At 40.3% G+C, this 14,062-nt stretch overlaps 1 protein-coding gene across 1 annotated transcript in view; it reads left to right on the top strand.

The window, feature by feature from the left end:
- Positions 1 to 14,062, top strand: part of LOC134347877 (C2 domain-containing protein 2) — a 94,520-nt gene that overhangs the window by 20,353 nt on the left and 60,105 nt on the right. The window contains exons 3-7 of the mRNA XM_063050437.1: positions 1,187 to 1,306; positions 8,060 to 8,161; positions 9,110 to 9,226; positions 12,811 to 12,952; positions 13,202 to 13,310. Of these exons, the coding sequence (XP_062906507.1) occupies positions 1,187 to 1,306; positions 8,060 to 8,161; positions 9,110 to 9,226; positions 12,811 to 12,952; positions 13,202 to 13,310 (590 nt within the window). The remainder of the gene's footprint in view (positions 1 to 1,186; positions 1,307 to 8,059; positions 8,162 to 9,109; positions 9,227 to 12,810; positions 12,953 to 13,201; positions 13,311 to 14,062) is intronic.

Below are 14,062 nucleotides of genomic sequence, written 5' to 3'. Positions count from 1 at the left end.
GGACTGTAGGGCTCATGACACCTGAAATCCCACACCATCAGGTTCATGAACAGCTGCTTCCCGTCAACTATTTTCTTCTTTTGTTTTAATTCAAATTTTTATTATTATTTATTCTTATTTTACAAAGCAGCACAGCATATCACAGAGCAGATACAATACAGCATATTTACACAGCCATCCCATGACAGGAAAACAAATAAAACTTGGAGACAAAAAGAAGTTCTAATTTAAGTTTAAATTAACATACAACCAAAATTGATCCCACGTGTCTTGCACTTTTCCCTCACTGTTAATTCTTCCTAACATGTGTTCATATGATGAAATCTTAATCATTTCCTCAGTCCATTCCTTCACAGTGGGACATCTGGGTTTTTTCCAGTTTGACAATATAATTCTTGCAACTGTGATGAGACCCATCTTTAAAATAGTAAATTTGTCATTGTTTACATTAGGTATCATTGTCCTATCACCCAAGAGACAAAGCCGTGGGCACAAGGGCAGTGTGGAACCCGACCAATTCCCTAACAGATCGAGAACTTTACACCAAAATGAATGAACCATGGAACACTCCCAAATCATGTGAAAATATGTGCCCACCTCATTTTTACATTTCCAGCATAAATTATTGTCAACTATTTCTTCTTGAACCAACCTGCGCAATTCTAATTATTACCTCACTATAGCAACACTATAACCACTTTCCACTTCATTGGACTTTATTTTACCAATTGTGTTCTTGTATAAATTTGTACAATTTATGGTTGTTAATTTGTTTTTCTTGTGTCATATATCTGATGCTTCTTGAGGAAGTCTTTCATGGCATGGTGTATGCACGTACTTGGCATCTGACAATAAACTTGACTTTGGCTTTAACGTGTTCCACTGAACTCCTTTCCTCGGCTTGTGCATGAGCAACGCCTAACGGACAGCTGGATAAGTGGGACCAGAAATTGATTGATGAGGCTCACACCAGCTTGTGCTGGAATTTGCGGGTGATGAACAGTGTCAGACAAAACTACCTGTGTTTTCTTTTTTAAAAAGGGATCATTGGGTGATTAATCATTTTGGACCAAGGTAGTTGGTGTACTATATGTAACTAACCTGTGAGACGTGAGCTGTAGGTGATGGATAGTCAATCTCCTAAACTGGCACAGGCTCCACAATAAACTTGTGAACTTGTTTTCAGGTGTTCAGATGCCTAGTGACCGGAGACTACGCCCAATTTTCCATCTCGGTGACACGGGAGTCACCTGTTGCTATGGGAATGGAATCCTTCAATGTCCAAGTGTCTCCACTTCATATTGAGGTATGGCTTGAAAATTTCTACGCACAATTATTATTATTTCAGGGAAGCCTTCTTGGCGGCAGGGAATGTTTCATGGTTTGCTGCTGAACCAGCATTTATTTTGCCTCTTATTTTCCTGCTTTTCTTTTCCACCTTGCGCAAAATTTTCCATAAAACAGCAGTAATGTTCCAGAAATAAATCAAGTTATTTTCTATTGCACTCAGCCAGATGGTTTGAGATGTATCTATTTTAATGCAAGGAGTATCATAAACAAGGTGGATGAGCCATATGGATCAATATGTGGAAATATGATGATGTGGCCATTAGAGACTTCGATGCCTCAGGGGCAGGAATGGCTGCTGAACGTTCCGGGCTTTAGATGTTTCAAAAAGGACAGGGCAGAAGGCAAAAGAGGTGGGGGATTGGTATTGCTAATCAGGGATAGTATCATAGCTGCAGAAGTGGAGGGATTATCTGCTGAGTCATTGTGGAAGTCAGAAACAGGAAGGGGGCAATATCTCTACTGGGTGTTTTTTTTTAACAGACCCCCCCAATAGTAACAAAGACATCAAGGAGCAAATAGGGAGGCGGATTCTGGAATGGTGCAATAATAGGGTTGTTGTGATGGGTGATTTTAACTTTCCTAATATTGACTGGCATCTCCTTAGAGCAAGGGGTTTTGATGGGATGGAGTTTGTTAGGTGTGTTCAGGAAGGTTTCCTGACACAATATGTAGATAAGCCAACTAGAGGAGAGGCTGTACTTGATCTGGTATGAGAAATGAACCTCGTCAGGTGTCAGATCTCTCGGAGGGAGAGCATTTTGGAGGTAGTGATCACAACTCTATCTCCTTTACCGTAGTACTGGAGATGGATAGGAGCAGACAATTTGGGAAAACATTTAATTTGGGTAGGGGGAAATATGATGCTTTTAGGCAGGAACTTGGGAACGTAAATTGGGAGCAGATGTTCTTAGGGAAATGCATGGCAGAAATGTGGCAGGTTGTTCAGGGAACATTTGCATGGCAGGGAAAGGATGGTAGGGTAAAAGAACCATGGTGTAGAAAGGATGTGGAAAATCTAGTTAAGAAGAAAAGAAAAGCTTACAAACGGTTCAAGAAACTAGGTACTGTTAGAGCTCTAGAAAATTACAAGGTTGCTAGGAAGGAGCTTAAATGCCATGAGAAGGCGAGCAGGATTAAGGAAAACCCCAAAGCATTCTACAAGAGCAAGAGGATGAGCCATGTGAGAATAGGACCAATCAGGTTCCATAATGGAAACGTGCATGGAAACCCAGAGGAGGTAGCAGAGGTACCTAACGAATACTTTGCTTCAATATTCACCAGTGAAAAGGACCTTGGCGATTGTGGGAATGACTTACAGTGGACTGAAGCACTTGAGTGTATAGACATTTAAGAAAGAGGATGTGTTGGAGCTGTTGAAAGGTATTATGTTAGATAAGTCGACGGGACCGGACGAGATATACCCCAGGCTACTGTGGGAAGCGAGGGAGGAGATTGCTGAGCCTCTGGTGATAATCTTTGCATCATCAATAGGGATTGGAGAAATACCAGAGCATTGGAAAGCAGCAAATGTTGTTCCCCTGTTCAAGAAAGGCAGTCAAGATAGCCCAGGAAATTATAGACCAGTGGGTCTGACTTCAGTGGTGGGCAAGTTGTTGAAGATCCTGAGAGGCGGGATTTAGGAGCATTTGGAGAGACATAATCTGATTAGGGATAGTCAGCATGGCTTTGTCAAGGGCAGGTCACGTCTTGTGAGCCTGATTGAATTCTTTGAGGACGTAACAAAACACGTTGATGAAAATAGGGTAGTGGATGCAGTGTATATGGATTTCAGTAAGGCACTTTAAGGGTAACCATGCAAGGTTTATTTAGAAAGTAATGAGTCATGGGATCCAAGGAGATCTTGCTTTGTGGATCCAGAATTAGCTTGTCCACAGAAGGCAAAGGGTGTTTGTAGATGGTTCGTATTCTGCATAGAGATCCTAGTTGATCTTTCATTGATCCTGTTCTAGTTACTATTCTACAGATATGCTAAGAATGCCCACAGGAAAGTGTAGGGTTGTATATAGGTACTTGAGTAATAAGCTTTACTCTTAAGCCAACACAAGGTTACTCCTCCACAAACTTGGTAGATTTGTGGAGGTTCAGTTTGGTTTCTTTGAATCAAATTTTATAACATGCTATAAGAATATTGGATCATTAATTATAAATGCAATGCAACTTTGAAATAATTAGGAACTTGTATATCGTGCTTACAATTCTCTTCATTGTTCTTTCAACCTGATTCTAGAATAACAGGACTGTTACTTTTGAGTTAATTCTTTTCTTCAGTAATAATTCCTGGGTTCTTGATTTTTTTTTAGCCACTTTTCTTCTATTATGGGCCATTTTGTTCAACTAAATAACTTCTCTTCCAAAAGTACTCATCATTCTATTCTCTGAGGGTCCCAGTGCATTTGTAAGTTCATTCTGTTTTCCAGTGATAAAATGATTGTGAAATGTTTCTGGATGTTCTTAAAATACTTTATTATACACTATTAGGTATACCTGTACACCTGCTCATTAATACAAATATCTAATCAGCAACATCAAATCATGTGGCAGCTACTCAATGTATAAAAGTCTGCAGGTATGGTCAAGAGGTTCAGTTGTTGTTCAGAGTCAATGTCAAAATGGGGAAGAAATACGATCTCAGTGACCTTGTCTGTGGAATCATTGTTGGTGCCAGATGTGGGGAGGTTTGAGTAGCTCAAACTGTTGACCTGGGATTTTCACACACAGCAGGCTCTAGCGTTCACAGAGAATGGTGCGAAGAATAAAAAGTATCCAGTGAGTGGCTTTTCTGTGGGTGAAAGCATCTTGTTAATGAGAGAGGTCAGACTAGAAAGTGACAGTAGCTCAAATAAACACGGTACAATCAGAATCAGGTTTAATATCACTGGCATAGGTTTTGAAATTTGTTAGCTTAGCAGCAGTGTTACAAATAAGTACATAATAAATAGAGAAAAAATAAATTACAGGAAGTATATGTAAAATAGTTACTAAAGGGATGCCCTTCTGGTAACTAAAAATAGTGCTAAACAGAAATAATAAAAAAGTGACATTATTCATAGGTTCAATGTCATTTAGAAATCACGTGACAGAAGAGAAGAAGCTGTTCTTGAATTGCTGAGTGTGTGTCTTCTACCTTGTGTATCTCCTTCCTGACAGTAACAATGATGGTCAGAGTACAACAGTGGTGTGGAGAAGAGCATCTCTGAAGAACGTTGAAGTGGATGGGCTACAGCAGGAAAAGATCACACTGGGTTCCACTCCATTCCTAATAAAGTGGCCACTGAGTTTAGATTGCTATTTATTTTGAGAAACGATTTTAGCACCAAATGAAGAGTTCAACTTGGATAAATAACAGCTCATGCCAAGTCACATGGCATCATTAATTTTCAAAGTGCATTTCAGATAACTACAAATAGAATGTAATTTAATATATTTAGCTGGGACACAGTACTGTGGTCTAAAACAGCATTAATTCATTTAAGGACGCCTATTGCCTTTGCAATAATTGTAGGGAGACATTTTAATTAACATTAAAAAATTAATGGGAAAATTGTTGACCTTAATTTTCACCATAAATCATTATTCCTTCAAAATATAACCTTTGATTATTAAACTGGAATTTTCATTCATTACACGAGAAAATCTGCAGATGCTGGAAATTCAAAGCAGCACATACAAAATGCAAGAGGAACTCAGCAGGTCAGGCAGCACCTATGGAAATGAATATACAGTTGACTTTTTGGGCTAAAACCATTGATACTGCCATCGCCCACATCTTCTCCATTTCCCAAACATTTGCACTCACCCCATCTTCTTGCTGCCTTATCCTTACCTGCCACCCCATGAGCCTCTACGTCCAACACATCACTCTCCACACCTTCCACCATCTCCAAAGGAATCCTACCACTGAACATATCTTTACCTCCTACCCCCACCCCAGCTTTCCACAGGGATCTTGGTTAGCTTCTCCATTCGTCTCTGCCCACTAATCTCCCTCCCGGCACTTATCCCTGCAAGCGGCGAAAGTTCTGCACCTGCCCATACACAGCCTCTGAATAGAAGGGCATCCCTTTAGAACAAAGATGAGGGGGACTTTTTTTTTCCACCAGAGGGTGGTGAATCTTTGCAATTCATCACTACAAAGAGCAGTGGACTCCAAGTCATTGGGTGTTTTAAAGTGGATGTTAATGGGTTCTTGATTAGTAAAGGAGTAAAAAGTTTTAGGGAGAAGACAAGAGAATGAGGTTGAGAGGGATAATAAATCGGCCATTATGGCATGGCAGACTCACTGAGCTGAATAGTCTAATCCTGCTCCTATGCAATATGTTCGTATGGTCTAACAATTGTAGGGTAATACCAATCAGTGTTTTCTTTGTGTTTAAATTTACACTAATTTGACATGCAGTTGTTTTTTTAGCATAAGAATGAAGTGAAGAATAGTGAGTGGGATGCCAGTTCAAAGAGAGAGAGGATGAACCTTTGAATCATATTAAATATTGGATGGGGGTGCGTGTTGTTAATGAAGGAAGTATGCAGCAGCACCGTAGCTTTAAATGTGGATAAATTGTCACGCCTGGAGGAAATACATTGCAGACTGATCAAAGGAAATGGCAGAAGTGTTATTTTGAAGACCAGAATTGGAGGACCACAAATGCTCAGTTGGTTAAAAAGGGGGCAAGGGTTAATCCAAGGCATTACTGGTTATTTAGTTGAACTTTGATTGGCGATATGTTGCTCGTCCCTTAATTGCCTTCAAGAAGGAGGTGGTGACTCTTAAACAACTATTGTGCAGTGTGAAAATCATCTTCAGGCAAAGATGGCTAATAGTATGCTCCAGCCTGAGGTATTTGGCATGGCTGAGGTTGTTATCAGTAATAGGAGAGTGGAATTGGAGGCTGAAGGCGATGCCCTTTGAACTTCCAGGTGTTTCCTTGAAATTGTAGTTCTGGTTCCAGATTACTATTATTCAACCTTTCACATGTATACAGCTAAACAAAACATTGTTCCCCTAGGGCCAGGTGCAAAACACCGTACATCCGTACGGTCACACGCAGCATATATAGTTATGATGCAGCATAAAATGTCACAAAATAATATTAGAACAACTCCCGGAGTGTCATGGCCTGAGCATTGACGGGTTGACACAAGTTGCAAGTTGCATATTTATATAAGACAGCATAATATTACTGGCACTATTACAAGTTGGTGTGTAAATATGCAAAACAACAGCAATAAAAGGTGAAAAGTGACCATTACAGGATAAAAGTGCGTCTCAGAGTTGGGGAGTGGGTGGGGGAGCAGTGGAGTTTCTGGAGGAAGAGTGAATGAGATGAGGCCTACCAACCGAGTAAGCTATACTACTGGATGCTGTATACAGGGGGGAGCTGTGGCAAGAACCTCTGGGGAAGCTTGGTTAAATATGGTGGGAGGGAAAGAGAAGCCATCAATACTGGTGCATTAATTAATTGGAAATATGGGCAGTATTTCCATTTATCCCATGGAGATGTTGCATTTTGGGACATGAAACATAGGAGGAAAGTATACTGCAATTGACAGGACACCTGGGAGGATTAATGTATTGGTGGATCTTGGGATCCAAGTCCATAGCTCCGTGAAAGTGGAAAGATAGGGTGGTAGAGAAGGTGTATGGCGAGCTTGCCTTCACAGTCTCCAAGGTCAGTATAAGGTCAAGAAGTGGTTGTAAATGCTAGAAAACAATGATTTGGCCATATCACAGGAAGGATGTGGTGACGGAGATGATGTAGAAGTTGTTCACTTGGGTTTTGCCTGGACTAGACAGTATTAATGATAAAATATTGAACAAACTTGGTTTTCTCTGGAGCATGAGGCAGAGGATAACCTGATTAACGTATATAAGATTATGAGAGGAATAGGTAGGGAAACAGAATCTTATTATCAGGGTGGAAATGTCAAATGCACATGGGCATTGCTTTAATGTGAAATAATTTTAAAGGAGATTTACAAGGCAAAATTGTTATTACACAGAGTGGTAAATGCATGGAACGTGATGCCAGGGAAAGTGGTGGAAGCAGATATAGCTATGATTAAGAGGCATTTTTATGGGCACTTTGCTGGCCGGTGGTATAGTGGCACCTTCACTGTACTCCAAGGCAAGTGGTCCTGGTTCGAATCCAGCTGGTTCCTTGCATGTTTTCCATCTGTACTGGGTTGAGCGTCGAGCTAGCAGATCGGCCTGGTGAAAAAACAAAGTGCTAACGGAAATGTTGATGCCCATTGAGCCACAAGGTACGAGAGGAACAGCAACATGAGGGCACTTTGATGGGCAGTGAATGGAGGGATACTGATCATTTTCTTCAGCGTCCTGCTCAGCACAGGGAGCATAGGCAAAAGCGCCTGTTCTTGTGCTGTACTGTTATATGGTTGGGCACACAAAGTTGGCATCAAGCGAGGTCAGTCCTAAATCACAGCTGGAGGAGAGGCACCTTGAAAGGATAGTATAGTTGGTTCATTTTGGTCAATATTGAGAGATCAAGCAGAGGCAGTGAACCACAACTGCACATTATTAATGCTGCATGAGGTAGTCAGTAGAACTTGGGTCTACCAGTCCCCAGTTATTAGGACCATGGCAAACTACTATTTGCAGTATAACTACATCCTAATTTGGAACAGGATAAGAGCAACCTACCTTTCAGTAACTTTATTCTTGTTTCCACAGCTGCAGATTGACGTTCAAGAAACTGACGTTGTAAGAGTTACGTGGAGCCTTGTGGACTGTCAAAGCTTAAAACTGAAGGTGACACCAAAAGTTAAGCAGGAAGTGAGTCACTAAGTTTTGATTTTTCTGTTAATTTATTTGTCTTGTTACTTTACAGCTTTGCTATTGCGAACCCTAGAGGTAAAATTCAGAGTAGGAGGTTCCGTTTACTTTGAACTTTGAGCTAAAAAAGAGACATCTGGTGATTTGGTAAAGCACTCCCATCTTGAGATTACAGCAGCAGGAAATTTTTCTGGATATTTTGGAATGCCTCATCAAGAGCACAGGCACAGAAGTCATTGTCATGTTACTGTCAGCTGAGTTCAGGCAAACCTAGGCAACCTAAAAATCAATCTGGGACAACCTGATCCAGTTCACTTAGTTCCACATAGGTTAAATCATACTATTTAATCACCTTTTAAAATTATTTTCACCTGTATGTAATATGTGAAGAAGGAGCTATTACAACATGATCATCTGTGCAAGAAGCCACTTGCCTAACCTTAAGGGGGTAGAAATTCACCCTCTGAAGTCTTTGAAGCTGAATTTTAAAAGCCAGGAATTTCTTCTGTGGGTTGTGAATCTTCAAAATTCTCAACTCTGCGAAGTTGTACATTCAAGAATAGGATAGATTTTTGGACTATACGATCAGACAGAAGAGTTAGTCAGTTCAGTAGTCAAATCAGTTTCTGAAACAAAACATCAATTTATTTGCCATTTCAAGTCAGATGCACTTCTCAAAGTTGTGAATAAATTTCATCATTAACTTACAATGAGTCTCTTCACAAAATTTGGTTTAAGTTGGTGGACGTTTGAAGGTATAATGATGCCATACCATACTTTTCTATAAATGTGAGCCTATTACCAAATTTCAGCCTCTTGTCTGAAACCAGATAAATTCCTGATCTCACAGGATCTACTTGGGTGCTATCCACCAAAACTTGGTACTGAAGGCACGTTTGATTGTGTTCTGAACCCCGTCTTTCACAGTCTTTTCTTTTTCTCTCTTAGGTAGCAGAAGGGGATACAGACCAAGAGACTATTCATACACTGTTGCAAGATATGCTAACCTCAGCCCGTCCAATGGTTTTATTGACTATGAAGGCTGCACCTTTAAAGGAAAATAATGTAAGTATGAAATTACTAAATCTGCAATGTGTTAGATTTAAAATACATAACTGCACTACATGAGGTCGGAATCCTTCACAGTTCACTGTAGAATTATAAATTGCCAAGATACATATTTGCTTAGGATTGTAAGGCTTTATAAAACATTGATCAGACTGCACTTGGTTAATTATGAACAGTTTTGGGCCCCTTGTCTAAAACAAAAGGATGTGCTGGCTTTGGAGGTATATTATAAAAATTATCCTGGGAATGAAAGGGTTAACCTGTGAGGAGCATTTGTTGGTTCTGGGCCTGTACTTGCTGAAGTTTAGAAGAATGAGAAGGGGATCTCATTGAAACCTATCAAACATTGAAAGGCCTATACTGAGTGGATGTGGAGAGGTTTTTTTTATATAGTGTGGGAGTCTAGGACCAAAGGGCACACCTCATAATAGAAATATATCCCTTTGGAACAGAGATGAGGAGAAATATTTTTCAGCCAGAGGTTGGTGAATCTGTGGCATTCATTGCTACAGACAGCTGTGAAGGGTATGTCATTGGGAAGATTTAACACAGAGGTTAACAAGTTCTTGATAGTAAGGGAGGCAAAGGTTATGGGGGTAGCACAGGAAAATGGGCTTGAGACGGAATGTACTGTCCTCACTGTGCGTTGTGTATAAAGCTAGGCAAATAACCTGCACAGGAAATAGTGTTTAAAAAACAGCTTGTGAACAGAAAGTGATGTTTATACAAAACAAACTGTGTACAAAATGAACAGCGCCCCTGGAGGCAGGACAGAGAAAATCAGTCAGCCATGACAGAATGGCAGTGTGGATTGGGACTGAATGGCTGAATTCTGCTCATGTCTCTTATAGTCTTATGAATTATTGGACTGGATCAAAATTGTGCCCTGTTAGCACTGTACCACATAAATACCTGTAGCATACAAGTTCTTCCTTTCTGTGCTAAGGTTATGCTTGTTGGTAGTTTTTCTCTTTCGAGCTGAGAAAATTGATACCAATGACAATACGAGGTACTTGCACAAAATATGAGGACGAGGTTAATGTAGATCTTTGCCACAGCCGGAGAGGTCCTGTGTTGGCTCATGCTTGGAATGCTTGATACTGTGCTCCACACCACACCATGGAAAATACGTATTCACTTGGGAAAGAATGCAGCAAGAGATTCAGCAGACACAAGAGATTCAGCAGAAGCTGGAAATACAGAGCCACACATACACAAATGCTGGAGGAACTCAGCAGGTCAGGCAGCTTCTGTGGAGGGGAATTAGCAGCTGACATTTTGGGACTGAATCTCAGCCTGAAACATTTGACTGCTTATTCGCTTCCATAGATGCTGCCTGACCTGCTGAGTTCCTCCATCATCTTGTGTGTGTTACTCGGGTATTCATCGGAATGTCAGCTGGACCTTGGAAGTCGTATTACAAGAAGCGGGCAAAACTGGTGACTAACTAATGCATCTGCAACACAGTTTAAGTGGAGTTTATAGGATTTTGAATAGATCTGGTAGGATAGGTAGCAGAAATTTTTAACTGCAGGAAGGGTGGTCTACATCATATAGAACTAACATTAAGTTCAGAAAAGTTTATTTATTTAGCGATACAGTACGGTAACAGGCCTGTCTGATCCTACAAGCCCACACCACCCATGTGACCAATGAACCTAAACTGCACTTCTTTGGAACATGGGAGGAAATTGGAGCACTCGGAGGAAACCCACTAGGTCACAGGGAGAACATACAGACTCCTTGCAGGCAGCGCCAGAATTGAACTTGGATCACCAGCACTGTAATGACATTACACTAACCACTACGCTACCATACTGAAATGTATGGCAGAATTACATTCCCCTGAGAAGTAGTGGATGGGATGCTAGTCCAGTTAGTAACTGTTCTATCTAAGAATACTATGTTATTGCTAGACATGCGCATGATCTCGTTGGCTGGTTAAGGTGTTTATTCTCATCTTGATAAACAGAAATTTTAATGGAATGTTGGACGAAAGGAAAAGTCAAAGAAGCTATGGAAATGGATTTGAGTTTCTTTTCAAGAAAGGTCTTGAGATAAGTTAGCCATTCAGAATCAGGTTCATTATACGTCTTAGGTGATGTAAGATTTCTTTTGTGGCAGCAAGACATGCAAGACATAAAATTACTATAAATTATTAAATTAGTAGTGCTGCTAACACAGTATGTTCATTAGTTGATGGACTGTTCAGGAATCTGAGAGTGGAGGGGAAGAAGCTGTTCCTGATTCAGTGAGTGTGGGCTCTTCAGGCTCCTGTTTCTTCTCCCTGACAGTAGTAACAAGGGAGCATGTCCCAGACAGTGAGGGTCTTTAATGAAGGATGTCACCTTCATGAGGCACTGCTGAATCTAAACCCTCTTCACCCTTGTCATCCTGTTCACTAGAGCCTCCATACCTGGCGGTGATATAACCAGTCAGAATATGCTCCACTGTACCTCCACAGAAATTTGCAAGAGTCTTTGGTGACCTACTGAATCTCATCAAACTCCTAGCAAAGTAGAGCCATGGGTGTGCCTTCTTTGTAATTGCATCAATGTGCTGTGCCCAGAATAGAGCATCTGAGATGTTGACACCCCAGAACCCGAAAGCTGACCCCTCAGTGAGGACTGGTACATGTTCTCCTGCCTTCCCTACTTGACTAAGGTTCCAAGGGCATGAGTGAAGATGCGGAAGGTATGAATGAATTAGTCAGGAAACTTTAGCAGATAAAAGCAATCTGGAGCATGTTTAGACAGTGAAGTGACATCAGGGAGGAATTTGGACAGACCATCAATGAGATTGTTGGAGGGGTTAGTGCAGGACTGAAAAGGTGAACCAACTTTTTAAGCAAACGTGACTTCATGGAGTTTTGATGAAGAGAAAAACCAGTAAAGCAAAAGTTAATTCAATACATGTCTCAATGGCCACAAACAAAGCTGACACTGGTGAAACTAGATTAGGTAATGATTGATTTGATCATTTTAGGGCAAGCTACTTGGGGAATTTTGAAGGGAAATTTTATTTCTGTATTGAAGGTTGAATGACTGTGTGAGACTAAGATTGTTAATAAATTTAGGTTGCATGTTTTGGATAAGATTTGGAAGCAGATAAGTCATGAAAAGTTAGTTAAAGGAGTTTGGATATAAGCTGAAATCACTGCAAATGACAGGGAAGGAAGCCTCGTGAGGGTGTTGGGTGGCTGTTGGAGGCAATCACTGCCAAGTCTCATATCCAATAAATAACTGAGCAGTGAATGCAAAGGAAGATCTAAGCTGGGTTAATGCACAGAAGAGTGTATTAAGTAGAGAAGGTGAGTTGTTTTGATTTTTGCAAATGAAAGTTTTGATTTATTTTTAGCTGTGATGACTGGCTTAAACAGCCTAAGTACGGTGCTAATCTGATGCATGGTCTCTCATTTGTCTACAAAATAAACCACTAGACTACACAGGGCCAATTTAGAAGCAAAATCCTAATGAGGAGTATGTTCTTTGGCAGGATATAATTAACTAGATTTCTGTTGCAATAGATCTGAGCAGTAACCAATTCATTCTGACCTGTGTAATTCTTCCTTCCCACTTTAGAATTTCCCAATCTCTCAGAATTTGTCAAATGTAGAGTTATCTTCGCAGATCCTCTCGCCTCCCAAACCACCTAGAGCTCATGAACGGAAGCTTAAGGTGAAGATCATCAAAGTGGAGGGCCTTGCAGCTCCCGATATTGCTGGTAATCACGTCATGGTGTCTAAATAGTGTACTGAGTACAGTTCGTTCGAACACAGTGCATTTGCTTAACTTGAAATATAACCTTAGACAATTAAAATGTTAGCATTTAAAAAATAATAGTTCCATTAATAACTTCCAAAGTTCTGTTGTATAATTTCTCCTTGGGCTGTAATGTTTTTAAATTCTATTTCAGTCAGCGTTAGGTTTCATGTTCTGAACACAATGTTCTGTGTGCGTTTGGTGTTGGCAGAACATATCCATCCATACTGTGTCGTGGAGTTGGACAACCCAGTGCAGAAGGTGTCTAGTTCAGTGATGAGCAGTGTTTCCATTCCCCTGTGGGACCAGCAGTTTGTGTTGTGAGTATTGATTTTTCTTCTTCCTCTTCCACCCTCCCCCCTCCCCTCCTCTCTCTCATTTTAAACTGGCAGCTGTTTCCTGCTGTCATGATTTTATGATTTCTGTGGTTCTTCTAAACTTTGGATCGAAAGTAATCCTGTGGGAGCACCTTTAAATTCCTGCCCCCTCTTTGGCAAAAAAAAACCCTCCATAAAGTATGATATACTCTCATCATGTTCTCTACAGAGTTGATGTCTCTTGGGATATTTGGCCTATTCAGATTGTCAAGATTCTTCCATTTGGAAATGATCAAAAATAGCTTTTATTTTAATTATTCTGGTTACCTTCTTGGGATTCTTGTTATTTCCCTCTACTATCAGGCTCCTGAGCCATTGTAGAGAACTTCACTCACCTCAGCTCTGAACTGATTTGTCAACCTGTGGGCTCACTTTCAAGGATTTGTGTTCTCAGCATTATTTACTTATTTAGACATTTTGTCTTCCTTTGTACATTGGTTGTTTGTCAGTCCTTGTTTGTAGTTCTTTATTAGTTGTATTTTTCTGACCTGCTGTGAATGCCTGAAAGAAAATGAATCTCAGACTAGTATATGGTGACATATACATTCTTCGATAATAAACTTACTTTGAACTTTAATTCACTAATTCTAATTTTACACTGTTCCGTTTCTGAAGTTTATTATGTACTACAGTGAACTTCATTCTTGAGTTGAACAGCACAAAAATTGGCCCTTCAGCCCACAATATTAATGCCA

This window comes from Mobula hypostoma, chromosome 6 (genome assembly GCF_963921235.1).
Source record: "Mobula hypostoma chromosome 6, sMobHyp1.1, whole genome shotgun sequence".
Lineage (NCBI taxonomy): Eukaryota > Metazoa > Chordata > Chondrichthyes > Myliobatiformes > Myliobatidae > Mobula > Mobula hypostoma.
Note: the sequence above shows the minus strand (reverse complement) of the source record. Positions and strands in the feature narration are given on the sequence as shown.